This window comes from Glarea lozoyensis (assembly GCF_000409485.1).
Source record: "Glarea lozoyensis ATCC 20868 chromosome Unknown GLAREA10, whole genome shotgun sequence".
In the NCBI taxonomy this organism is placed as follows: Eukaryota; Fungi; Ascomycota; class Leotiomycetes; order Helotiales; family Helotiaceae; genus Glarea; species Glarea lozoyensis.
This window is the reverse complement of record NW_007360984.1, coordinates 1,054,196-1,079,333: the sequence shown is the minus strand read 5'-3', so window position 1 is coordinate 1,079,333 and position 25,138 is coordinate 1,054,196. Positions and strand designations below refer to the sequence as shown.

The 25,138-nt window shown below is 45.6% G+C and overlaps 11 protein-coding genes across 11 annotated transcripts; 4 read left to right on the top strand and 7 right to left on the bottom strand.

The window, feature by feature from the left end:
- Positions 1 to 152: 152 nt before the first annotated feature.
- Positions 153 to 1,841, bottom strand: GLAREA_05391 (Clavaminate synthase-like protein; the record flags this gene model as incomplete). The annotated part of the gene is made up of 2 exons (XM_008078680.1): positions 153 to 1,329; positions 1,486 to 1,841. 2 exons carry the CDS (start codon positions 1,839 to 1,841, stop codon positions 153 to 155), a joined length of 1,533 nt encoding a protein of 510 aa, XP_008076871.1.
- A 753-nt stretch (positions 1,842 to 2,594) lies between these two features.
- On the top strand, positions 2,595 to 4,042 carry GLAREA_05390 (P-loop containing nucleoside triphosphate hydrolase; the record flags this gene model as incomplete). Its single annotated transcript, XM_008078679.1, has 5 exons — positions 2,595 to 2,634; positions 2,726 to 2,800; positions 2,856 to 2,924; positions 2,978 to 3,336; positions 3,389 to 4,042. The coding sequence occupies 5 exons, from the start codon at positions 2,595 to 2,597 to the stop codon at positions 4,040 to 4,042; spliced, it is 1,197 nt and encodes a 398-aa protein (XP_008076870.1).
- A 1,137-nt stretch (positions 4,043 to 5,179) lies between these two features.
- On the top strand, positions 5,180 to 6,167 carry GLAREA_05389 (uncharacterized protein; the record flags this gene model as incomplete). The annotated part of the gene is made up of 2 exons (XM_008078678.1): positions 5,180 to 5,453; positions 5,506 to 6,167. The coding sequence occupies 2 exons, from the start codon at positions 5,180 to 5,182 to the stop codon at positions 6,165 to 6,167; spliced, it is 936 nt and encodes a 311-aa protein (XP_008076869.1).
- Positions 6,168 to 6,849: 682 nt separating this feature from the next.
- GLAREA_05388 (Protein kinase-like (PK-like)) lies at positions 6,850 to 8,196 on the bottom strand (the record flags this gene model as incomplete). Its single annotated transcript, XM_008078677.1, has 3 exons — positions 6,850 to 7,367; positions 7,418 to 8,021; positions 8,077 to 8,196. The coding sequence occupies 3 exons, from the start codon at positions 8,194 to 8,196 to the stop codon at positions 6,850 to 6,852; spliced, it is 1,242 nt and encodes a 413-aa protein (XP_008076868.1).
- An 894-nt stretch (positions 8,197 to 9,090) lies between these two features.
- On the top strand, positions 9,091 to 11,281 carry GLAREA_05387 (alpha/beta-Hydrolase; the record flags this gene model as incomplete). Its single annotated transcript, XM_008078676.1, has 3 exons — positions 9,091 to 9,401; positions 9,446 to 10,550; positions 10,601 to 11,281. 3 exons carry the CDS (start codon positions 9,091 to 9,093, stop codon positions 11,279 to 11,281), a joined length of 2,097 nt encoding a protein of 698 aa, XP_008076867.1.
- Positions 11,282 to 11,781: 500 nt separating this feature from the next.
- Positions 11,782 to 13,404, bottom strand: GLAREA_05386 (Zn2/Cys6 DNA-binding protein; the record flags this gene model as incomplete). Its single annotated transcript, XM_008078675.1, has 6 exons — positions 11,782 to 12,052; positions 12,116 to 12,237; positions 12,288 to 12,571; positions 12,928 to 13,051; positions 13,117 to 13,254; positions 13,318 to 13,404. The coding sequence occupies 6 exons, from the start codon at positions 13,402 to 13,404 to the stop codon at positions 11,782 to 11,784; spliced, it is 1,026 nt and encodes a 341-aa protein (XP_008076866.1).
- A 1,343-nt stretch (positions 13,405 to 14,747) lies between these two features.
- GLAREA_05385 (alpha/beta-Hydrolase) lies at positions 14,748 to 15,561 on the top strand (the record flags this gene model as incomplete). The annotated part of the gene is made up of 2 exons (XM_008078674.1): positions 14,748 to 15,167; positions 15,223 to 15,561. The coding sequence occupies 2 exons, from the start codon at positions 14,748 to 14,750 to the stop codon at positions 15,559 to 15,561; spliced, it is 759 nt and encodes a 252-aa protein (XP_008076865.1).
- Positions 15,562 to 17,217: 1,656 nt separating this feature from the next.
- Positions 17,218 to 17,632, bottom strand: GLAREA_05384 (uncharacterized protein; the record flags this gene model as incomplete). Its single annotated transcript, XM_008078673.1, has 2 exons — positions 17,218 to 17,490; positions 17,564 to 17,632. 2 exons carry the CDS (start codon positions 17,630 to 17,632, stop codon positions 17,218 to 17,220), a joined length of 342 nt encoding a protein of 113 aa, XP_008076864.1.
- An 814-nt stretch (positions 17,633 to 18,446) lies between these two features.
- Positions 18,447 to 19,425, bottom strand: GLAREA_05383 (uncharacterized protein; the record flags this gene model as incomplete). The annotated part of the gene is made up of 2 exons (XM_008078672.1): positions 18,447 to 19,002; positions 19,049 to 19,425. The coding sequence occupies 2 exons, from the start codon at positions 19,423 to 19,425 to the stop codon at positions 18,447 to 18,449; spliced, it is 933 nt and encodes a 310-aa protein (XP_008076863.1).
- A 2,596-nt stretch (positions 19,426 to 22,021) lies between these two features.
- Positions 22,022 to 22,405, bottom strand: GLAREA_05382 (uncharacterized protein; the record flags this gene model as incomplete). The annotated part of the gene is made up of 1 exon (XM_008078671.1): positions 22,022 to 22,405. The coding sequence occupies one exon, from the start codon at positions 22,403 to 22,405 to the stop codon at positions 22,022 to 22,024; it is 384 nt and encodes a 127-aa protein (XP_008076862.1).
- Positions 22,406 to 23,353: 948 nt separating this feature from the next.
- GLAREA_05381 (RING/U-box) lies at positions 23,354 to 24,829 on the bottom strand (the record flags this gene model as incomplete). The annotated part of the gene is made up of 1 exon (XM_008078670.1): positions 23,354 to 24,829. One exon carries the CDS (start codon positions 24,827 to 24,829, stop codon positions 23,354 to 23,356), a length of 1,476 nt encoding a protein of 491 aa, XP_008076861.1.
- Between the last annotated feature and the right edge of the window lie 309 nt (positions 24,830 to 25,138).

The window sequence follows — 25,138 nt, the reverse complement described above, 5'->3', positions numbered from 1 at the left end:
TCTGGGGTCACACATATGTGATAGAGGGTTCATAAAAGCAGATTGAGGGAACCGAATGTAGATACGCGGTTCGGTTGCAACAACGGAGTTCATATCTATTGAGATGATTTGACACGGATAGAAGATATCCATCCTAGCCCTGCCAGTTTGCTTTACGGCACTTCTTCATCGCTGTCATCCGCGAAACCGAAGCTAAAGCCTCCTCCACCATTGGCTTCCTCTTCTTTCCCAACTGCTATGTCCCACTTTCGCTTTCTACCTTCCGCCTGCTTCTTCAAGTCTTCGAAAGCTTGGTTCAACAAATCTGGATAGTACCTCTCCATGCCTTCGACGAAGACCCCATAAGGGTCCAGAACCTCTTTCTTGAAGCCTGACACTTGATTAGGCTTGTCTCTCAAGAAAGAGAGCACGTTTGAGAGGTGCGCTTTGGGCACAAAATTCTGAGTGATAGCAATGCTAGCGTCAAGATTTACTACCAAATGCCACCATCCACTGGGAACATGCAATACCTCGCCTTCACCACATACTCCTTCGACACATCCTGGTGTCTTCCTAGCTTCTGCATGAAACCCAAGTAGCCATTCAGCTATACTGAGGGGACTAGTGACTTCGCTCTGGTCTTCAGACACGTAAACTCCTGGCGGTGGCGGACTTGAGGAATTGGAGGGAAACATGATCCAGTACTTTGATCCTCGAAGTACGGCGTTCCAAGCACTTGTGGCATTTGGATCTTTGTGGTATGTCGAACCGCTCCGAGCGGGACCTATGATCAGCCATTTGTCATCTGGCCGCTTGTCTCCGAGGACAGCGAATAGATCCTCTCCGAAACATTCGGGGATCCAGTATGAAGCGTCTTTTTCATTCTTGCCAACTTTGAGGTTCATCTTTTCCACGAAACTTCTGTCAAACAGATATAGAGGGCTCTCATCACTGCTGTTCCACATGTAGTGAGAATAGGTATCCAACGACCAGTCTACAGCTTCCGCTCGAAATTTGACATCGCCATATCGTTCCATCAAAGATTCGGTATCCCACGACCTGAAGACAGGCCATTCTCGGACCGGTTCAGTAAGGATAAAAGGCTTGTCACTCCAGCTCTCTGAGAACTCTTCGGGGGTAAGATTCCCCAGCCGAGTTATGGAATTTTTGGCAGGGATATTAGAAGTATAAGGTAGGAGTGGAGTATGGGTGCAGAGGAATGGCCTGTAAAGAACATCTGAGAAGACATTGTCACACTGAATTTGTGAAGTATGGGTATTGCTCAAGCCAAGAAGGGTGGAACGCCACGATCTACGCCAGATGAAAGAGCCGCCTTGAGACTGCTTTGATCTGGGGAAGAGTCAGCGACGTTGCTGGCTTCTAATAGGGCCATATGAGTGCGGCAAAAGGAAGACGCAGAGAATATTTTAGGTGTTAGCCAATGGCCGTGACGGCCTAATGAGATGAAGAGCACTGAGAGAAGTAATAAAATGAAAAGTCACCTACTCAATGAAAAGAGCTTTCCAAACATCGTCTGACCTGCAAAAGGCATAGAGAAATTTGCAACTAGACCCAAGGTTGCGTAGGTCTGCCGAATCCAGATATTCCAGAAATATGGCGATAATTTCATCAGGAAAGAGCTGGAAAGTACCAACAAAATCCTTGGCGTTACTAGTAGCCGTGTATTTGTTACCTGTTGGTCTGACTCCATAGGGATGTTGGGGAATGGCAATGGATGACTCTTCTAGATCTGTTCTCGATGTATATGACTCAACCTCTGCACCGCCACTGGGCATCGCAGTACTAAGATGAGTGCTGTATTCAGATGCAATTCCGCCAGTGGGAATCAGAGTCGATTTCATGTTGCGCCGTCGTGAATCCGTCTAGAATCCGTCCACCTCGTAGTATGACTCCGTTCTCAAAAAATTTCGTCAGAGCTGTGATTACTGGTCAAACTGTGAGACCCGATGAAGTGTGAATGCTTGTCGGGATCTTCTCTTCAACGAAATGCGATTAAAGAGCTTATGTTGTAGTCATCGTCGGAAGGCACAAATTGCCACTTTTGGAGCTTGGAGGGGTTGAATCTGCGTAACAATTATCGGGTGCGGTTGATCAAGGCGCTGGTTTGCATTCCAGAATAAAGAGGACAGCCAAACTAGCAACCGGTATTCGTCCAACGGACTCTGAATTCCGACTGATTCTTCGCCTGCGTGACTCTGTGATTGTGAGGTCATGTAAAAATTTCAGACTTGAGAGTGAATCGTCCTTTTTCTGGCCGCCTCCGCCGCCTCGCTTATTCTGGTTTAGACCGACTGACGGATTCAGGACGCTAAAAAAGATTTATACCTTCTGTCCCTCGTCCTTCTCGTTCCCTCATCAAAAAAATACAAACCACAACCAGAAATATACAGAACTCAACTAGAACCAACACAACTCTCGTTATCGAGAGTCAGGTATCTAGTTTCAACCACCAAAAGCAAATCTCGACGCTGCCGCAGTCTCTGCAAGAGATTTCTGCGCATTTTACACCCCACCTTCTTACCTTCAATCCATCCATTTCCTAGGTCTCAGGCTCAGCTTGCGATCTAGAATCTCTCATCTGTCAAACCGCAATCATGGCTTCCGCAGATAAGGGTCTCGAGGAGATCCCAGAAGGTAAGCATATTCGAGGGTTCAGGAGAGCACACCGCTCCATCGCAACGGGAAAAGGCTCGACAGACAGATGCTAACGTCAATTGCCTCGCAGGTCAAATCGAATCCAACTATGACGAGACCGTCGACTCTTTCGACACCATGAACTTGAAGGCAGAGCTTCTCCGAGGTACGACGAATTATTCCAATTTCGCGCGCTGGGCTAGGGTTAACAAATTATGCAGGTGTCTACGCCTACGGTTTCGAGCGCCCTTCCGCTATTCAGGCTCGTGCCATTATGCCAGTCATTAAAGGTAATATCCGAGATCACTCAGTATACAGTGAATGAAAGCTGATTTTCTTCGAGGTCACGATGTCATTGCGCAAGCTCAATCTGGTACCGGAAAAACCGCCACCTTTTCCATCTCCGTTCTCCAAAAACTCGACCCAAACATCAAGCAGTGCCAGGCTCTTATCCTCGCCCCAACCCGAGAACTTGCCCAGCAGATCCAGAAGGTCGTTGTTGCCATTGGAGACTTCATGAACGTTGAGTGCCACGCCTGCATTGGTGGTACCAGTGTTCGTGACGACATGAAGGCTCTTCAGGAGGGTCCTCAAATCGTTGTTGGTACTCCAGGTCGTGTCCAGGACATGATCCAACGTCGTTTCTTGAAGACCGACTCAATGAAGATGTTCGTTCTCGATGAGGCTGATGAAATGCTTTCCGTATGTACTCAAACTAGTTGCATATCTCCTCACCCACTGACAAAATATCCAGCGAGGTTTCACCGAGCAAATCTACGATATCTTCCAATTGCTCCCTCAATCTACCCAGGTTGTCCTCCTTTCCGCCACCATGCCACAGGATGTTCTCGAGGTTACCACCAAGTTCATGCGCGATCCCGTTCGTATCTTGGTCAAGAAGGCCGAACTTACCCTCGAGGGTATTAAGCAGTTCTACATTGCTGTTGAGAAAGAGGATTGGAAATTGGACACCCTTTCCGATCTTTACGAGACGGTCACAATTACTCAAGCCGTCATTTTCTGCAACACAAGACGGAAGGTCGATTGGCTTACCGACAAACTCACTGCCCGTGATTTCACTGTGTCCGCCATGCACGGAGACATGGACCAAGGTCAGCGTGATTTGATTATGAAGGAATTCAGATCAGGATCTTCCCGTGTCCTGATTGCCACTGATCTTTTGGCTCGTGGTATCGATGTCCAACAGGTATCTTTGGTTATCAACTACGATCTTCCAGCCAACCGTGAAAACTACATTCACAGAATCGGTCGTGGTGGTCGTTTCGGACGAAAGGGTGTTGCCATCAACTTCGTTACCGCTGATGATGTCCGTATGATGAGAGAAATTGAGCAGTTCTATAGCACTCAAATTGAGGAGATGCCAATGAACGTTGCCGATCTCATCTAATCACATCACACACACACACAAAGGAATTCGGTACATCACAGTCTCGGTACATTCGTTGCTCAAAGATAGAGCAGCGGTACTGTGACCCCTCGGAAAAGGGACGTGATATTGAGCGTTGCTGGTTCGCCCGGCGACGTGAGGAAAGGGTATAATTGGTGGCAAAACAAAAGTTGCTGCATTGGGCACGAAGCCCGTCTGATTTATTGCGTTAAATCCACGCATCACCAACAATAGAATGTTGGTAGGTGCATTTTGCTGTCGTGTCTCCTCTGTATTTAGGGATGCTTATTGGTCACTGATCTCTATCATCGATCTCGTTCTCGGAATTCTTGACATATCGTCACGACCGTATGAACGTATTATGACTGGTTATCGGCGTTGTCCTATTTCTCATAGATCGACCAAATGGAAAAATTTCAAAAATAAACCTGCCTCTCTTGTGATCTAGCTTTATTGTTCCTTTCGTCGCTGATGTTCTGGCATCGTCGTCTTCAAAGAGAAGACTTACCATACAAGGTTGCTCATTGGTGAAAAGCATCCATATCAATGGAGGAGGTACGTGTAGTTCTCATTTAGTTCTAACATTTTTTCTAGCCTAGCTCGTCCTACTACTACTTATAGAGACAAATTTCTACGCTCATCGACATCATTGGCACATGTACATGATAGATTTCTAGGTGGGATGGTTCTCTTTTGACCGTTGGAGTCTAATTACGGGTGAGGGTGGCTCATAAGGTGATCGATCACCTGTATCAAAGCAATCCTGAGAGGAAAGGTTAGGCAGACTTGGAATATCCATGGTCCATAGGGGCTGTAGCCTATACCTAATAGACGATAGCGAAATCATCGTATGTTGAGATCCTTGCCGAAAGGGGAAGGAACGACTCTTAACATGAGGCGAGACGCCGCCTCGTCACCTTTAAGGCCCAACTGTCAACAAACTCCTGGCGGAAATCATCTGTTGCTCCAAGGACTCAACACACTATCCAGATATCTGGGGCGAAGCCCCAATTAAGACTTTCATATCTCGTGGAAAGACCATAACGTAGATGTTTACGTCCAGCATCTTCTTTGACCGCCAAAATCTTTTCTCGTCGCTCCTCGTACACCTTCAAAACAAGCATCATAGTTTTCAACATGCTAAATATGGACGACCCGATCTCGGCCAATCCTGGTCATGCCGCGGATTTGTTGTGGAAGCATCAGCTTCGTCAAGAGCATGCCGCTGCGATGAAAATGATCCAAGACCTTGAAAACAGGCAATCTCTCGTCCAGCAGAAGTTTATAGAGATGGAAGCAGACCTTTTCAAAATGAAATCGGAACTGGAACGGAAGATCGAAGATGATACGAAGCAATTTACGGAATTGCAAACACAACTTATGAATTTGATGCAGAGCCAATTTCCACAAGGTAAATACACTTGGATACATGTGTATGTCAGACCTTTGCTAATTGCGATAAGTTTCAAAAGAGGAATATGAGCGTATGATACAAGAACGCCTTCGCCATGAAAAGGACTTGGAAACCGAGCACATTTCGGTGACACAAGAGAATGTTGAAAAGCCAACGGATATTCCAACGCCTGTGCTAGAACCTGAACACACTGGACCTTTACCAACCAACCCTCCTAACCCATCTCGACGAGTGTCTAACAGGCCAGTTCTCACTGCTATCAAACGTCCCAGCACACGGCAGTCGCAGCGGGATGAAGTTACAACCAGTACCACAGCGTCAAGAGAAAAACTCCCTTCGGCTTCAAAAGCCCAAACCACTACGGCCACTATGAAAACACATCCGAATAATGGGCCACAACCAAAATCAGTATCACTCTCTCAAAAACACCGCAGTATGGAAGTCTATGTCAAGCACGCTGACGGCTTATACAATTCATGCGGTGATCTGGATCGAGAGACAGAGATCAGCTTTGTCAACCGCTTCATTCGAGGGATAAACTCTCAGAAAAATGCTAAAGGTTTAATAGAAGCATTGGAAATGGCTTTTCACCGGTCTCGGACGAACTCTAAGGGGCAAGTAGAAGTTCTATGCAAATGGGAAGATGTCAAGCGCGCTCTCGTCGAAGCCGGGATTACCAAGAACATACATAAGCGACAGAAGATCAGTTGAATAATGTATTACAGGAGATGAATCGGGGGATGTTGTAATTACTTTTGCTGGACATGTAAAACCAACCTTGGGAGGGATTGCTATACTGAAGACTATACCCTGATACTTAGCATATACTTAGATTAGGTAGATCAATGCATGCTACGGACGCTTTCAGTAGCTCGCCACATTCCAAACTCTGGCAATTCCCCTATGCAATATAACACTCTAAATGTCCGTACAGAATACTTAGGTATGTGTGAAGCTCTCTGCTGTTTAGAAATATTGTTACATCGCGTTTGCAGCTCGCAAACCCTCGCAACCGATCGGCTTGAACCAATGGTCAAGCGTTACCTACTGGAGAATTCTAGTACTTTAGGATCATGAATGAGTCCTAGAATCTTGGGCTACTGTAAAGACTAATGAGTGATTTTATGTTCAATTTGATTATGCCTTTATCATATAATCACTATAGAGCTAGAACTCTACCAATCATATCACTATACCAAATGGGAACGAGGCTGTATTGTGAAGGCATTAAAAGTTCGTCATTGAATAGTCAAGTGTCAACATATAATTTGGGTATGGCGGATCTGACCATCAAGACTTTCAGTCCTGTAGTATTCCAGAACGCCAAGAAATACAGAAAGGTTGTGATACAAGAAGTTCGTTCCCCAATCTCTTTCACCCTAGAATTGGGTGTTCATGAATGCCCACTCTCAGGTAACTGCTCAATAACACCTTCCACAATCTCTATCAGCTCATCCACATCAGGTCGTTCTGCAGGCTCAACCTTCAAACATTTCCGGACAACCTCCCGGATTCCCTCGCTAATCTCGCTGTCGTCGGATTGGCCGGTCTGGTTTGTGGCCTTTTTCTTCCCTCCTGCACCCTCATCTGGGAAACGCCAATCGCCGCCTAATACACAGAGAGATAGAGAACCACCGGTTTCGTCGCTGCGCATTTCGAACGGTGATTTTCCAACAAGACAGGCATATAACGTGCAGCCTAAGGACCATATGTCGACTTTGGTATCTATTACACTGCCGGTTTTTACGTCGAAGAGTTCGGGTGCTCGGTAGGGCATTGTGGAGTGTTCTGCTGCTTGATCCTGAACCGCGAGTGCTTGCGAACGAGATGTTATTGGTGTTGGTGCCGGCGCAAGAGAGCCAAGATCCATCAGTATAGGTTGTTCGCCGTCGTCGTCGATCATAATATTCCCTGGTTCCATGTTAGTTATCATGATTAAGGCAGCTTCCAAGCTAGCTCACCTGGTTTGATATCTCTATGCGCATACGCCCTGATACCACCAGGCGCAATTCCTTCCTGCGCAGTCAAAATTTCCGGTTCAAGCAGAGCTTCTTGTTGTTCACTATCTGAGTCCACTTGTCTCGCAGCCTGTCTCCCTCTCCGCAGTTCTGCCTCCTCTGCCAACTCCTGATCCGCACTTGCCGCCTGTCCCCTCACCCGCTTCGCCTTCTTCTGGCTATTAGCTCCTCCCGGTGGCCCTCCAACTTTGTAATTGTGCATCGCTTTGAGCGCTTTACATACTCCCAAAAACAGAACCATCAAATTCCTTTCCGGGAATCTCGTGCCATTTACCAAATTCGCATTGATTATATCCTGTAAATTCCCGCGCCGATAATATGGTAGGAGGATGTAGACTGTTTTTGCCGTCGGGTCGGAGCGGTCTGAAGCTACGGAGTAATCTATGCTGTGGATGATGTTTGGATGTGGTGAAAAGAGAGCATATGCTTCCACTTCTTTCATAGCCAAAGCTACAGATTCCTGACCAAATGGACATCGTATCTTCTTCAGCGCGTAAAGGGATTCATTGCTTGTGTCTTGGACCAAGTAGACGTATGAGAAACCACCCTGTTATACAATTGTCAGCTGGTTGAATGACGCTGAAGTATGCTCGTTTGCGCACCTCTCCTAACAACCGCAGAATTTTGAAACTCCGGCTGTTTATCTTTAACTGAGGCGATCCGGGGAAGCAGCTCATGCAATTGGTGAGTGTATAGAAAAGGTCTAGAAAGTATTGTGCCATTGCGCTTCTCGGTTCTGAGATGTGTCAATCTGAGCTCCTAGAGCTGCGCATGCGCTTGAAGGCTTCGAGAGGTGGATTGGAGCGTCGACAGATATCAATCAAACTTGGCGTTTAAGGTTCGTATGGCGGACGGATTCTTGGGGGATGTTGAGAGTAATGCGGTCTTGTTGTCGTGGTTCCAGATGTTTTGTGTATGTCAGCTTGAAGCTGTTGCTATTCGGATGAGGCGCAGTTTTGGGGTGGCAGAACGCTTGGCTCGTGCTTGGATACCTATACTTCGAATGCCAGATGTATAACTCGAGTTTTTGCTCATCTAATTTCTATTATATTATGGTGTGCGCATGTTGACTTCTTTGAAAAATATGTCTCTATGCGTTCCAAGTTTAGGCCACTTTAAGATACGCATTTTGAATAGGAGAGTACGATGTCCTGCGGCAGCACTCAGTAACTAACTGTTGCGTACCCGCTACCCCTGCACAACCTAATGAAAGCTCTTCCGCTCAGGAACCCCGAATGCTGCTGCTATCTAACTACCGCCGAGTCCGCACTTCTCTCCTTTCCATACAACCCTCTTTTCTCTAGGTTCTTGTCAATTGAGTATATCCTCAAGGGACTCTTTCCCGTCCGCGACAGTAAGTACAGCTGCTACGGCATTGTCACTTCTTGCTTCACCAGCCAATGATCAATGAGAGGCTTCGTGACAGGGGCCACAATGAGGGGTGGTTGCGAATCGCGTCACATACAGGAATGCCCTGGGCCGTGACATAGGTCAGAGTTCACACCCACTTTCTCCTACCTCCCTTTCCATATCTGTTCCCCCATCTTTCTTTCAATTGTCTCCCAGGAGCATCGAGAACAGTTCAATAAATCCCGAAAGCATTAACATTCTTCAAAATGACGGTAGGAGCACGCCGTTTTACCCCAGAGGTCCTCCTCTCTGCCCCTCGCCGATCCACAGCAACACCAAGTCCAGATGGTACAGCAGCTCTGTTTTCCGTTTCGACCTACTCTTTCCAAACCCACAAGAAGAGCAGCGAGATTCGAGTGCTTGACATCAATACCGGACAAACGAAGATACTAAGCAACGATCTGGAAGCTAGCGAACCAACGTGGTTGGGAGAAGACGATGTGGTGTTGTTGTTGAAGGGCGGAGATAAGGGGACAACCAGCCTGCTTGCAGTCAGAGCCAATGTACCAAACGACAAGTATGTCAGATGCTGTACACGGAACAACGGACTAATATATCTAGTCCTAAACTCCTGATGACCTTTAATGGGTCAGTGTCTAACCTCAAAGTTACAAAACTCGACAATGATACAGTGGCACTTGCAGTCACTGGCCTTGCCACCTCGGACGGAAGGCTATACAACTCAGAAACAGCGGAGAAGCCAAAATCAAGTGGGCGTGTATACTCGAAGCTGTTTGTGAGACAATGGGATGCATATGTGTCGGAAAACAAGAGCTCAATCTTCTATACCACCCTAAGCAGATTCCCCGGTGCTTCGCAGTTTACCGTCGCTCCTCTGAAGAATGCTCTAGCAGGCCACTCGGTGCATTTGGAATCGCCCGTCCCTCCGTTCGGCGGTCCGGGAGACTTTGACATTAGCAAGAATGGAATAATATTCATCGCGAAGGATCCAAAACTCGACCCAGCGAATCACACCAAAACAGACTTGTACTATATTCCTCTCAGAACTTTTGCCGAATCTCAGGCGCCACCACCGCAGATAATCAAAACTGGAAATCTTAGAGGGTACTGCAGTTCCCCTGTTTTCTCCCCGGATAGTAAGTCTATTGCATTTGCAAGAATGCAGAGCGACCAATACGAAAGTGACAAACCTCGACTTTTACTCGTGCCAGATATTGAAGATTTGTCTAATGTTCAAGAATTCTATGAGACTAAAGATGGAGTGGGTAAGTGGGATTTAAGGCCAGAGACTATTGTGTGGAGTAAGAATGGTGAAGAACTGTACGTCACCGCGGAAGAAAATGGGCGTGGAAGACTGTTTAAGTTGCCAGCATCTCCTCGACATGCACATGAATTGCCCACAGCTCTGACAAGCGACGGGACAGTGGCTGATGTCAAAGTCTTGCCAAACAACGACCTTTTTCTTAGTAGCACTTCGCTAGTTGACAACAGTATCTATTCCATTTGCGATCCCAAAGATCCGAAAAAGAAGACGATTGTATCTTCCAACGCAAAGGGTGGGAAGACGTTCGGTCTGTCACAAGATCAAGTTGAGGAGTTTTGGTACCAGGGCGGTGAAGATTATAATGTTCATGCTTGGGTCATAAAACCATCTTTCTTCAAGAAGGGCGAGAAATATCCACTGGCGTATTTGATTCATGGCGGTGTAAGTTACACATTGTTTCCGGATATTTCATGTAAACTAACATATCCTAGCCTCAAGGGGCCTGGAACGAAAGCTGGTCAACCCGCTGGAATCCAGCAATTTTCGCAGAGCAAGGCTATGTTGTCGTAACACCCAACCCAACAGGGAGCACGGGCTATGGCATGGCTCTTCAGAACGGCATCAAAAACAATTGGGGTGGTCGACCTTACGACGACTTAGTAAAAGGCTTTGATTATATCGAGAAGAATCTTGATTATGTAGACACATCAAACGCCGTGGCTCTGGGTGCCTCATATGGTGGATATATGGTCAATTGGATTCAAGGCCATGCCCTTGGTCGCAAGTTCAAAGCACTCGTCACCCATGATGGCGTTTTTTCGACACTTAATCAATATGCGAGTGATGAACTCTTTTTCCCACATCACGACTTCGGCGGAACTCTCTGGGAGAATCCAGAAAGCTACGAAAAATGGAATCCCGCAGCTGCAACCTACCTCAAGTCTTGGGCTACTCCACATTTGATTATCCATAATGAGTTAGATTACAGGCTGCCTATTAGTGAAGGTCTTGCACCTTTCAATGTGTTGCAGACAAAGGGTATTCCGAGTAAATTCTTGACCTTTCCAGATGAGAACCACTGGGTGCTGAAGCCCGAAAATTCGCTGGTATGGCATAGGGAGGTTCTAGACTGGATTAATAAGTATAGTGGCGTTGATCAAAAACAACACTAGAAGTTGGCACTGTTGGTTGATTGTTCGTCAACGGACATAGGCGTTTGGTGCTGTTGGCTGTGATAAATAGGGAACTGTGGGGATACATCGGCATCGTATGTAAGACAACTTTAGTTGTCTCATCAAAATAAGCAACTTATCAATTGACCCTACAATTCACATATCTTGGGCTCATCAAGATGGTTAAACGTGCACTGAGGCTCACGTATTGTAACCACGCCATTGTACGCTCAGTCGTCGTACCACCAAAATCTCGAGGCAGATAACTGCACCAGGTCTATCTAGAACCTACTGTGAGATATGGGGAAATGTGCCTGCGCAGATGGTATAGGTTGTAAAAGTCTAATGCCTGCCATTCGGGAATGTCGTAAAGAGGCACTCATTAAGCGAGGTTCAAAAGGGGAGGTGGAGGTGATACTCTTTGAAGTAGTACGCAAAACGACGGAACAGTTCGTACAATCGTGATATTATCGAAAACTCCAACTCGAACGAATCTGCCTTCATAAACAAATGGCTAGAAACTCATCCCTATAAGCCGGAATGAACTTTTGCGTAAACACATCAACCACCCCGTACAAGAATCCCATACGCTGCAACAATGAGACCATTGTCTTATGAAATCCAACTCTGGCGGCGAATTCTGGGAAGACTTCTGCAGTTTCAGATGCAGGTTTGGAGATTTGCTGATGCGTGTCCACCATCCCGACTTCGTCAGTAGCCGGAGCTGAAATGATAGGGTCGTCAGAAAGAACTGCGGTGATGTGGTTGGTTCTGTGGCTGAGATCAGAGTATGCTCTCCAAAGTATTTCATGATACGATAGAGGCTTGACTTACGTGCAAAGCATATGTAATAACATACTGTTCCAAGCAACGTTATTGATTCCACCCCTCGTTTTCACCATCAATTGAATTCTTTTAATGTGGGCATCCACTTCGCTTTTCAAGCCTACCACGGCCTTCATGAAGTCAGCATTTTCCATCATCGCACTTTCAAGGTGTTACGTACCAAGACATGTGTCAACAGAACCACAGCAGCAATGGTTTCATCTGTCACGTCGTTCTTGCCGCCCTCCTCTCTCAAGCTCTCGTTCAACAACCTGATGGTCTCGCTCTTGTACCATAAAGCTTCAGCAGTATCTCGTTTCCCATCTAGTCCTGCTCGATGCATTGAACAGACATAGAGTGTTGCACTGAAGAGAGTAGGACTGGAGATCGCTGTGGTAAGCCAGAGCGGGTTTGTGCAGTACTGGGAGTGGATTGATGTTGGCAGCGTGGAGAGGGTTGTGACGACTATAAGCAGGGTCAGCATTTTGGTATGGCTTATTAAACAAGATTGGTAGGCGGCAATAAAGAGACTCCCAAGAATAGCTAGACCTACAATGATAGATCAATTTGTGGTCCTTGGCAGTACTTCTAGATGGCAAGATCCCGAAGGGGTCAATCTTCCCGGCTATCAGAAGCGCGGGATGTAAGAGAGGTTTGCACTCAGATATTGGTGTGGTCTTTGTTGGTTGGTTTCCGCACACTCTGCAGATTCCAAAGATGGCATCGAGCATGACTGCCGTATATTCTAAAGACAATCAATTGGCTGATCACAACGTGGCGATTGTACCTGGTTGCGTAGTTTAATCGGATGAGAAGCTTACTAGGGTCATGACATGGACAATGCTGCTTGCATTTTCCCTTTCCGGCTTCGGCTTCGGTAAGTTCGATTTTATTTGTAGGTTGTCGTGTGATATTTTGCTTTAAGGGGCTTTTGGCGCCGGTAGGCTTTATTTTCTTAGGGGTTAGCATTAATAAACTGCAGTTTCCGCCTTGCTACTCGGAAAACTTACCACTGAAGACTTCGGTTTGAGAGCATTTGCTGTCTTTCCCAAACCGCTTTTTCTTGGCTTGGGAGCTGTCCACTCACAGGTCCTAATGTTAACGTAATGGACAGCACACTTCCCACACAATGGTTTGACTTCATCGCACTGTGATAGTAAGTAAATTAGTTCAATAGATCATTTGCGCTTTTATCTAGACACATTATTTACCTTCACTCTTCTTTCCTTACAGCTTTTGCACCCTCCCTGAGATTTCTTATGACTTCTCAATGCTACCGGATTGGAGTGTGTAAACATTTTGATATACCAACTCTTCAACAGATGAGTTACAGGAGACAGCAAATGAAAATGTTGGATTTTTGATCAACAGAAATGATCTATTGAAGTTGTGATGTTGATTATGTACGTAATCATTAATGCCTGTACTGTAGTGTAGGGCTGAAGCTACGCCCCTGAACTTCGCCAGGGGACAATGATTATAAGCGAAGAGATGGCCACTTAGAACCTGGTCTCTCTTCTCAGATCTCACATTAAGCTGGGGCCTAAATTTCCAAGACTTTTAGCGTTCGCTGTAACAGGGCTCGGGTTCGGGTTTTCATTTGCTTTATTGACGGATGGTTCGAAGGATGATATTTCAGCAAATATGGTTCCAACCCTAAGGAGACGCCGTGTACATAGAGAAAGTCGCGAAATAGTTTTAATGTACTACGCTGCCTAAATCTAGGAACTTATTTGCGGTTTGACATCACAGCGGTGAAGAATCAATTCCTTGATAATGCCGATCCCGCTCCCCAGTGCTCGATTTCGCATTCGATGACATTAATAAACCCCCAACACGTCCATTGGTTACATCGTTATTCTAGAGTTATAAGAAAGCCAAGTGTGCTGCAATAATAATAACACGTCGGTCTAGATGCACGATCTCGGACTTCGAACTTCGCGGTGAGCCTGTTACAAAAGGATATAAGGCACAGTGTACTAGCTAGTGTAAGAGGCATTGTCATTAGGAATAGCTCGTGGTTGACAAGATTAGTGGCAGTCGAAAAAAAGCTTTCTTCAAGATAATTAACGAAATACACGATATTTCGTCTGCCATTTTCGGTAAATAAGACGAATCTAGATTATGTCGAAAGCAAATTTGTTACCGAAACTACTGAGTCATTATAGAGCACAGTTTAAGTTAATAAAACAAGGATTCTCTACCATTTATTTGTCTTCTACGAAGACAGACTCTACAAGGATAGGTAAGACCTATATTACCGAACCCGAACTTCAAGGAGTGGATTTTCAAATTTATTGTTATCATTAGACTTGCACAAAACCAATCAAACAGTCGCGATTCTTACGAGCTAACAGACATTGCATTAATAGCACGATGTTGAAATACTGCTTATGTACATGTGAACTTACGCACATCATGCAACCAGCAGGTACGAGACAAGTATGAGACTTTCTGATCTTAAATACATCTATAAGTAGTTAACCCCCTGTAATAAGCAGGTGCGATGAGCGAGACTCTCTGATGGTAAATATATTTATAAGTAATTGGTTCTCTGCCGTTTTTATTGCCCGCAAAAACATCATTGTCTTCACCTCCACTCTTCTCACTCTTCGCTTTCACGATCATTCGATACACCAAGATGTCGAAACCATCAATCGTCTTCGTCCACGGGGCGTGGCACAACTCCCAATATTTCGAGAAGACGATCGCTCTTCTCCAACCTCTAGGGTACAATTGTGTTGCCGTAGACCTGCCATCAGTAGCATCCAAGCCGCCAGTTACCTCGCTAACTGAAGATATTGAAACGATTAGAGCGGCTGTTGAGGAAGAAGTGGAATTGGGTCATAAAGTCCTCATGCACGTACATAGCTATGGCGGTATTCCAACAACTAGTGCACTGGACGGACTCAGCGTAAACGAGAGAAGAGAAGCTGGTAAAGTTGGGGGTGTATCAAGGCTCTCTTTCGTATCATCGTTTGTACTTCCTCAAGGAGTGAGTGTAGAACTGGGTGTTGGCGGTCCTTATGCTCGTCCGGACTGGTGGCTTATCTCAGAAGACGTGAGTCTGAATCATGTCCTATTCTCTGCGTGAAAAGGCTAATTAGTCTATTCAGAATCAAACAATTTGGGGGAACGGCTTTAAGGAGATGATGTATCATGATATTCCGTCTGAAGAAGCCGATCTCTACGTTTCTCGCCTTAAGCCACATGCCTTCGCAACACTTACGGACACTACCAGATCTGCGGCGTACAAGAAAATACCAGTTTCTTATCTGGTATGTGAAAACGACCGCGCTATCCCGGAAGTTGGGCAGATGGCCATGATTTCTTCGATTGAGGCCGATGGCGCGACTGTGGAAGTGGAAAGAATTAGAGCCGGACATTGTGTGCATGCTTCTCATGCCAAAGAAGTTGTGGATTTTATTCGAAGAGCTGCTGGCGAAACAATTTGACGAAAGTTGCGAGAATAGTGGGCATTCGATGAGTTTATGCAAGCTTTGATGATTCAGAAGTATACCATCGAGGCATAGAAATCTGGAGAAGGAAATTTCGGGGACGCTTGTCTATGAAAATATATTATGGATAGTACTTCCGAGTTTGTAGATGGTATATAAAAGCACAAGTTCAGCACCTTGGTCCAGATACCAGTTGCCAGATAGACAGTTTGCCAAAGAACCGAAGAGCTAAAATCGTAGTGAGATACATATCATTAGAAGCCGAAACTACGCTGCCAGCCTGCTGGACATCACGGTGGAACCTGGCAGGTAACAGTAAGCTGAAGATCTGAGAGAAACAGTCACTTCAAGCATACAGGGGGACGACATGAAATCGTCAAGTGACGAAGGTGCGATGAGTAGTACGAGATAGAGTTCAAAGTCCAACGGCTCCCAACAATGTCGTCGACATCCAGAGCCGCAACTCTCAGAAGCCTTGCAACCCAATGTAAATGGCCAAGTAAACGCGCCAATGCACCCATGAACCAAAAACTCCAGCTTTTGCCTTCATTTCCACCCCGGTGATCGGAAGTAGGAATACCACACTTGCTATCAATCCTGGCTCCTCCTAGTCCCATAATTCGTCAAGTTTCAGTGACGAAAATCGCGAAATGCAACAAACAACTCTCTTCGATTTCCACTGCAACGGTTCCTCTCAAAAGGGAAGGTGATGTAGAAAATTTATTAGCCTAATCTGCCCCCTTGAGGTCTCAGTTCGGTTAACGCCGAGGGGAGGTCATTAAGCGACACAGGATCGGTTTCCTTGCAGATTCAAAGGGATGACAATTGCGGGACGATCATACGGTGCAACTTTCAATATTTAACAGTAGATTGATAAAGAATTAGAGGATCAAGAGGTATCAGGTTTGTATGATCTGCAATCATGAAGAAAATTCTCCTATATTGTGCCGGTTCAGCCTTGATGAGGATGTTCTGTACCCCTCGCAGCGCCAGCAGCTATGCGTACATTTTATTGAAGAGTTGCTTCGCTGTGATGTTGTGCAACAGCCTCGTTGAGCTGGTGGTATGTTGCAAGACGCAGACGCTGTGTACGAGGCAGGACTGTCGTCATCAAGTAAACAGCTCCCTCGTCCGACATGTCATCTGCAACGGCAATGTGCATGATTTTGAGTGCATTCAAAATCCCACGACATAGAGTAACAGATGCAGGAAAAAAGCTTCTTTTCCATTTAATGACAAGCGCTATCCTTTGTTGAGCTTGTATCATTTCCAAAGAGCAAATAACCAACGAATGCGCCAATTCCCATTGACAGCATTACCCAGCCATTGTATGTCATGAACAGTAACCTAAGCGCGAGTTAGCCAGTGTCGGTCTAGTTTTCAGCCGCGGTTTCTTTAGGTCACATCCAATCTTTGGGATGGTGGATCCGTATGCAAGGAATAATTCGATCTCGGCGAAGCAGACAATATTTACTCACATTAGCATAAAAGCATAGAAGTTCTGGACCGCGTAGAAGAACGCCTTGATGACATGCGCCCTCTTCGAAACCTCGGCTTGGTTATGTCCTGACCACAGGAAAGGGGTAGTCTCAGTAATACGCTCTCCATCAACAAGTAAAGCTTTATTTGAACATTATATCTCAGCTTATGCCTCTACTTCATAAAGAAGAATTGCTGCCACTGCAACAGAGCAGGAAGGTATAAGGAGATATGGAGGAGTTGGAGGGAGCGTGAAGACATACTGGGTGTAGATTCTACTCTCTTTTCGACGGCTCTTTCGTATCTTCGGGACAGGGAACGGAGTGCTTCGTAAGCTGCTGTGAGGGCGACGACTGCGAGGAGGGAAAAGATAAGGCCAGGGGTTGAGCGGATGTGCCACCATTTGAAGATCAAGCAGAGGTTCTTGGTGTTCCACGTGAAGAGCATCTGCCATGCGGTTGTCAGAAGATTACTTTGAAGGGGGTGGAAAGGTCTAGCTCGAATACAGAACAACACATACACTCATGCTACACATATCCATCGGCATACCACCACTATGTCCGCCATGATCCATTCCGCTGTGATCCATCTGGGAGTGATCCATTGACATATTCCCTGGGGGACCTGGAGTTGGTCTGACTTCGGGTTGGATTCGAGGGCTATTTTATTCGTTCATACGCGGGCGTAAATTTCGTCGCAGAGTTAGTTGCAAGCAGATAGATCGAATGACAGAAACGCAATAGTTGTAGTTTATATTTGTTTATGTATAATGTAGAGATGCCGTGGGACCATGAATTGGCGTCGTCCAATGTTCTCAAACGTGCTCAAACGTGCCGAACCGTCAACTATTGGTCCGTGCATGAGAGCTATCAAAGATGCTTGTTGATTGGGTATAACTCTTACTTACCCACTTTAATTGAATATATATTGTCGATCTACTTGTACTATATACGGGTCTATAAGTCTTACAGATTAATTCATAGTTATACAGGCGGTAAATCATGATGGAGTATGACTGCACTCTTTGTGTTTTCTAATTCTAGATTATTTGAGGAGAATAAATTGACGGTTCAAGCTTAGTTTTCAATGGAGTGCTACGATCAGGTACCTTGCAACGCTTTTCATTTGACATGCTGAGATCTGATATACAATAATTAAGAGACCAAATAATATTAGATAGGAATAACGTGCCAGTTAAACAATTACAGCTCGTTAGTGTACAAGAACATGACCCCACCGTACGGACGAATATTATACATTTTCGTGCCCGGGATGATCCGAATCGATAAACGTTTGTTTTCCCATGCCACAGTATCCCTAAAAATACAAGAATATAAACTCGCGGCTGGTTTCCTCTGACAAATCATGTAGCACCGGAATTCTCAGAAAATTCACGACGCGCTTTATACTATCCCGAGTTTGCAAGGACTTAAAGCTGCTGCAAACCCAAGCAAGTAGTTGGCGATGTCGGAAGAATAACATGCTGTTGCAGCATTGTCTTCAAGTGCTCCACTAACGTAAGACCCTGAATTGTATATCCTGGCGGCGACATAAACTGCTTGTGCGTCCTTTCCAAATGCGGCAGCTTTTTGTAGAGTTTGCTGAAGTCCATCACCCCCTCTAAGAATTGCCTCTGTTCCCGCCGTACCGTCCATGATCATCTGCTTGATCTGAGCTTCTGGGCAAGGAGCAGGAATACCCTCGCAAGAGCCAGTTCCCTGATGATCTTGCATGAGCCCTGGGTTGATGATCAAATCTCCTGGGGATCTCGTAGTTATCACTCGAACGCAGCCAGTAGACTCTGACATGATTGTGGCAAGAATAAAACGAGGATCAACTTTAGTGGCGGCAGCTTGTTCCAATATAGCTGCTTTCATTTGGGCTATTTCTTCCTCACTGTTATTTTCAACACCTTGAGCTGCACATGAGACTTCTAGGATCGGCTTGTTATTAGCCCACCTAGAAATCGTCAGTATCTTGTCTGTGTTCCACTAATTTTGCTTACATTTGATCGAAAGATACCCATTCTGCAATCGATGGCCAGCCAGCAGCTTCACTTCCATCACCACTGAATTTGGTATACGGAACTGAAGTGACAGGAACTTCACCAGTACTTTGGGGCGTATTGACTACAGTAGTGGTGGATGACGGTCCACCAGACGTCGAACTAGCAGTCTGCTGTGTAGACTCCGAAGTGGTCACTGGCGTTGTTATTTCGGGAAGCGCTACTGGCGTAGTAGTCGAGGCTGTTATTTCAGTCCAATGATAGTCTCCATCAGTATAAGTGATGTTCATATCTTGTGTGCCAGTTTGGGAGACAGGAAGTGCCCATGATTGAGAGACCAAAGAAAGAAGTAAAAGGACGGCCGAAAAGTAAGCCATTGTTTGATTTTCAGAAAGTCAGCAAAAATAGACAGCAATGGGAATGATAAATGAGTGTAAAGCGCATAAAGCAGGAGTGTTGTGAACCTCAGAAGCGGTAGCTAGAGAAGGTAGCCTGGGAGGCTCCTTCATAATATACTCCTCCACCTAACCTTCCACAAAGTTCCGACTCGCTAAGGCGAGCTGAGAGAACAGACCGAATACCACAAGCTTGAAACCTCAAAGACCGAGGAAGGCTGATAGCTTGGAAAATCCATATAGAAAGCCAAACGAACATTGATAACAAAGTTCCATTGAAGCCAGCCAATAAGACTCATCTTCGACCCCTAGCACATCTTTCAATGCAAGCCGACGAAGGAGCTTTAGACGGGGAAGCTCATGTTAGAAATCTTCTAGCATACCGGAGGATTCCTTGGAGTTCCTTCAGCGCAAGAGTCAATCTAAGAGAGAAGACTTAGCGTAGGAGGTGGTCTCCTCAGGGCGCGCTCGCTTAACCCCTGAAGAGCACCTGAAGTAGCGGTGAGTGGTGGCGGCCATTGCCGTTCCAACATCGGGGTTCTACACCCCGCGAGTTTTGCACGGTGTGTGGTGAGTGTGGTCAGCGGTTTCAGCAGCTTTCAGACAATAAGGCAGCGCAAACCCGACGGGCTGGAAATACACAGCGTATCTTCCTACGGCGGCGTTACAAGTGAACCTCTTCTCGAGGCTGAAGCTGGTCGAACGAAGAACAGTAGATCAGCTAGGTTTGGCTCAAACGCTTCAGCGAGTTAGCTTTCGAGAATGGCCACATATGAAAGGGTGGCTTTCTTCGCTGGTGTTTTCGCCATTCTACTTGCATCTTGCGGTTTGGAGCAGATACATTGAGCAGATAATGGTCTACCGATTTCCGTGCGTATTCGTCCTCGTCCTTGATTTCACTGTTGGAGATTGCAGCTCCATGGTAGGATTACACATTTTCTCGGCAAGGCGTCTATCAACCGGAAGGATCATGTCTGCATAAGCTCAATTTCTTCAATACCGGTCAACATTTGAATGTTGTACTGCATCAGCAGCCTCGGTGTCGTGTCTTTTTTATGTGATGTAACACCTAGGTTCTGTTAAACAATCTCTGCATCGTTCGGATTCTTCCTCCCAACTCAGAGTCTATCGCCGAGACATGCAGTGGAATTTGAGGAAGCTCTGTCCAATACTGCTCCGATGGCTGACATTTGCGGCTGTCGGGCTCAACATCTCGAAATAAATCCAGGTGAGTGTCCAGCTTGCCTTTGGACTTGGCCCCTTGCCAGGTCGTCACATCGGCGTGACCCCAGCTTCAAGCCATTGGAGTACTCGCCCCGTCCAATGAGTTAAATTTGAAGCTAAAATTGCCATTATTGAGGGAGGATGACGAGACCAGCGATCATACAGTAAGAGATGGAGGTCGCGAGGAAAAAGAACCTTGGAAATTCGGCCTGTTTCGCGCCTTTTGTTGCCTCAATCGCTAGGCAGCGACCAGGAAGCGTGCTCAATTATTCCTAACCTCCCTCGCGGAGGACAAGATGGGTGGCAGTCCAATATGGCCTGTGCGCGACCTCACCAAAATTGACCTTTTTTCATCACGTCGCATTGGCTACCCCCCCTTTTTATATGGTTAGATAGTAGGTAGAAAATGTAATTAAATGCTAGTCTAATAGCCTGTCATTTTGCCTTTTGAATCAATTATATCCCGGAGGCGTTGCGGCATCTCTTCTACCCACTTATTTATCGTCTCCTGCTTGAGCTTCGCCCACCCCTCCAAAGCTAACACCCTGAGCCCTTCTACATCGTTATAAGTGAACTTCCTAATATGTTCTTTAGGTACCTAGAAGCTATTCTCAATTAGAGTAATATCAGGGCTTCCGGCGTAGTTCTGGTAGTGCTCAAGCCCGTGGCGTTCCTTCCATTGTTTAACGATATTTAAGCTAGGACTAAAACCGTGACCCGAGTCCCCATCTTCCTCAAGAACGAAGTCCTTATTCTCTACTAGCCACGGTAAGACAATTGGGTTAAGAATCTGCTCAATATAGCATTTATAGGTCATCTTGCCGTTTATATTGCCAGCGTCGTAGAATACAAGGGGGCCTTTGAAGTTGTAGCTAATAGCTGCCTAGGCGTGGAGGTTATAACTTGTGTTAATCTCATCATTCCCCCCCCCTTTCTGTTTCTTCTTCTTTTAGTTAAGTTCTTGAATACAATTAGGACAGTTTCGCTCTCTAGGACGTCGAAGAATCATAAGACGTCCTTGTGGGCCGAAAGAGAAGTGTACCTCATCCGAGAACCTAACCCTATACTAGTCTACAGGATTAGGGTACTTCTTGAGTATATCGGTCGCCCACTTCTTTCGACGCTTCATTAGCTCGGGGGAGACGAAGCCCTTCCTACATGCTATACAGTGGCGCCAGCCATAGGAACCCATGTGCCGAGCGAGAGTTCTCCCGCTCACGTATGTTCCGTCCTTTTGACCCGGTATCTAAGCCTCCTCGGCCAATGCCGACTAGGTCATCGCCCTGCCCTTAAACCCATTCTTCCAAATGATCCTTTCTAGTCTCCGAATGTCTCTTTCAGTCAAAATTTGCTTCTAGCCCCTAGTCTTAGGCTTCGTGGGATCATTCTCGAGTCGGCGAGCTGAGGTAGCCTCGATGTCAGGTAGGTCTTCGATATATCGGTAGCCTGTGCGTTTAGAGACTCCGCAGAAGTCAAAGATATCTTTTCGAGTCTCTTGTACCTCGTCAGGTACTCTCTTATCGGTATAGGCTACAATCCCTTGTACAATTGCCTTCGTAGGAGTCTTAAAGTGGTCGATATGCTCGTTCTTTTGTCGCTTAAAAGCTGACCCAATAGTACCTTCTAAAGGATTAATTGGGGACGGAGTTCTAGGGCGCTTTCCAGTAAACTGATTACGGTTTCGGCCATTCCGTTCCTTGTCCGTTTCGCCTGGCACTTTATCGCCCCTGGAGTGCATTTTTTGGTCTGATTTTGGGTGGTTAAAGATGGGTTGTTGATGTAGGACGCGGTTTTTGACGTGTCGAGGCCCGTGCACTGCCAACCATCTTGTCCTCCGCGAGCCATCCTCAGCATCAAATACCCAACAACATTTCGAACGAAGAACAGAAACAAACCATCTCAATTTTCTTCTCATCCCCTCTTGGATGGAGTCTTTGTCAATGGTCATTGGTCATAGAGCAACCTTATTTTTTTCAATTTGAAATCAATTTTCAAGGGTTGGGGACTAAGTCGATGACCAATAAATGGTTGTCCACTAAGTATAGGTATCTTCCTATGTTGCCTAGGCGATGGAATGGCAGGCTCTGCAACATCACGGGAAGATGAAAGATTGCAAAAGGTGTGCACACTGTAATCTGTTCGACTTCGAATGTAAGTATAATACGAGCTAGTATGTTTGTTGCAAATCCGAGCGTTGTGAAAAAATTGTCACACAGCTGAAGTCAATATTTGTTCATTGATGGTCGGCTTCGCAAGATGCTAAATACCCTTTCAAATGTTGATAAGCACTAGGGATGGCTTGCTAAATTTAATGGCCCTAGATCAAAAATTATTACAAAAGTAATGACATTTGTAACAATCCTTAATAAACCCCAAGGCCGTGTCGTACATAGGTATATAGCTGATATAAGAGCCCTATTAATGACATAAGAATATAAGGAGAATGTACCTTTTAAAGTAGTTATTTAAGACATTATTAAGGCTTTTTAAGGCCTTGTTTTGAGGCGTAATTGAGGTGTTTTGGCCTCAAAGTATATACCTACATTTCTACTATGTTAAGCGTTAAAACTAAACTAATTGTTAGTAGGAAAACCGTTAATAATTGATCAAATTTAACTAAAGATTAACTTAATTAATTAATCAAATATTGAAGCAGCCAAGAATTACCCGATTCTCCCCCGTGTGACTAACTATAATCGGCTTCCCTATAAATCAACCACAACAAACGCTTTCGTCTGTTCACTCTGCGAATAACAGGATTAAGAACACTCGCAACTTCATCACTTTTATGAGCTGCCGGCCTCAACACTTCGAGCATCTTGAGGAACTCGTCATTCCACTCGAGCCATTTATTGAGAGCTTGTCTATCGGGTCCTTGGATTCCATCAATTGGTCTCGTCAACACAGAATTACCATCAATTATGATGTGAAAAAATCCATCGATTTGTTCCATACGATCTACACTACGGCGAGCGAAGCAATTCAATTCCTCTGAGAGCGCGGCATGGGGGAAGTTGATCACCAACTCCTCTTCCACGTTGGTTGGAATCATGCTTGTATTGAACGGAAAGCTCAGCTCTGTGAGGGTACCGAGTCGCTGCTCTTCCCATCCGCAGCTTTCTCTCTCGCCTGCAAAATAATCTTTCAGTATGTCATTAATTGAGAGAAGTTCTCCTCTTGTTCCTCGAGGTTTGTCTTCCAGGAGGCTTGTGGGTAGTATTACAAGCTCGACTGGTCTAGAAAGATACCGCAATCCGTGTGCTCTCCAATAAGAATCTGGCCATCGATGCTCTACCACACAATCTTCCATTCTCCGGATTTGGCCGTTGACTCTGATTAGGACAGGTTTGACAGTGATCATTTGCTGTTCTGTTTTAGCGGCTCGGATTAGACTCATAACTATGTCGTAAAATTCCAAGATAATCTCAACGGGTGGTGCGTTAAGGGGGGTTTCATAGCTGTATCTCGAAGCCACATCAGACGCGATCTCAGAGGCCTTCTGTGTAACGTTTTCAAGACGACTTGCCATGTCCGCTGCAGAAAGAGACGAGCCTTCTTCACTTTCGATTCGCTCCGAGATCTCTTGTCGATCTTCTATAGCCTGTCGAATGTCCGGTCGTCTGTCGTTCAATAGATCAACAGTTTCCTGAAACTCCATTTCTGTGGGCGATATGATCTTCTCCTTTGTAGCCTGTCCATCTTCCAACATGCTATGATAAATGACAATTATTGATTGACGACAGTGCGGACATATCGGAACCTGGGTCGTTTCAATCGATATCTTTACTGATTCTTTCAAGCATGCCAGGCAGAACGTATGAAGGCAGGGTTCAACCAACGACTTGTTATCGTAGTCGTCATGGCAAATTGGACAGTTTAAATCTGGCTCTCTGCTTGGGCTAAGTGCTGGAATCTCATCGTTCTTCGAGCAAGTTGTCGGTGGATGAAAAAGGATCCGTTCATGACTGGTAACATTTGTTTCTTCGATCAGTGGTAAAGCTGGATCTTCCTGGTGTATTTCGTCAATTGCCCCTTCGTATGCTTGTGGGTCTCTATTGCTGCTATCATCATTCAAGTTGATATCGTTGATGTTGAGTTCGTCTCCGTCAAGATGATCGTCGCCAGAGATATACGCAGTGGGCGCTGCGTATGGAGAAGGCATCACGCCGAATAGATCTAAACGTGGAAAATTGAAAGGTGAAACTCTAGAAGAGCTTTGGGTAACTTTGTAGATATAGCTAGGATTAGAGAAGGGCCTTGAAGCAGTGGCTGATGTTCTCCTAATTTATGCTGAAACATGTTGTTCTTGGAGTACATTCAGATCATCTTCCACACTTTGAATGATGTTATCTAAAGACATTTTATTCGCGAAACACGGTTTTTAAACCCAATTCCTATGCCTAGTCTGGTTGTAGATTCACCAAGTATTCACCTGCTATCTGTAAGCTGATGATTGGTAACAGAACGAGGA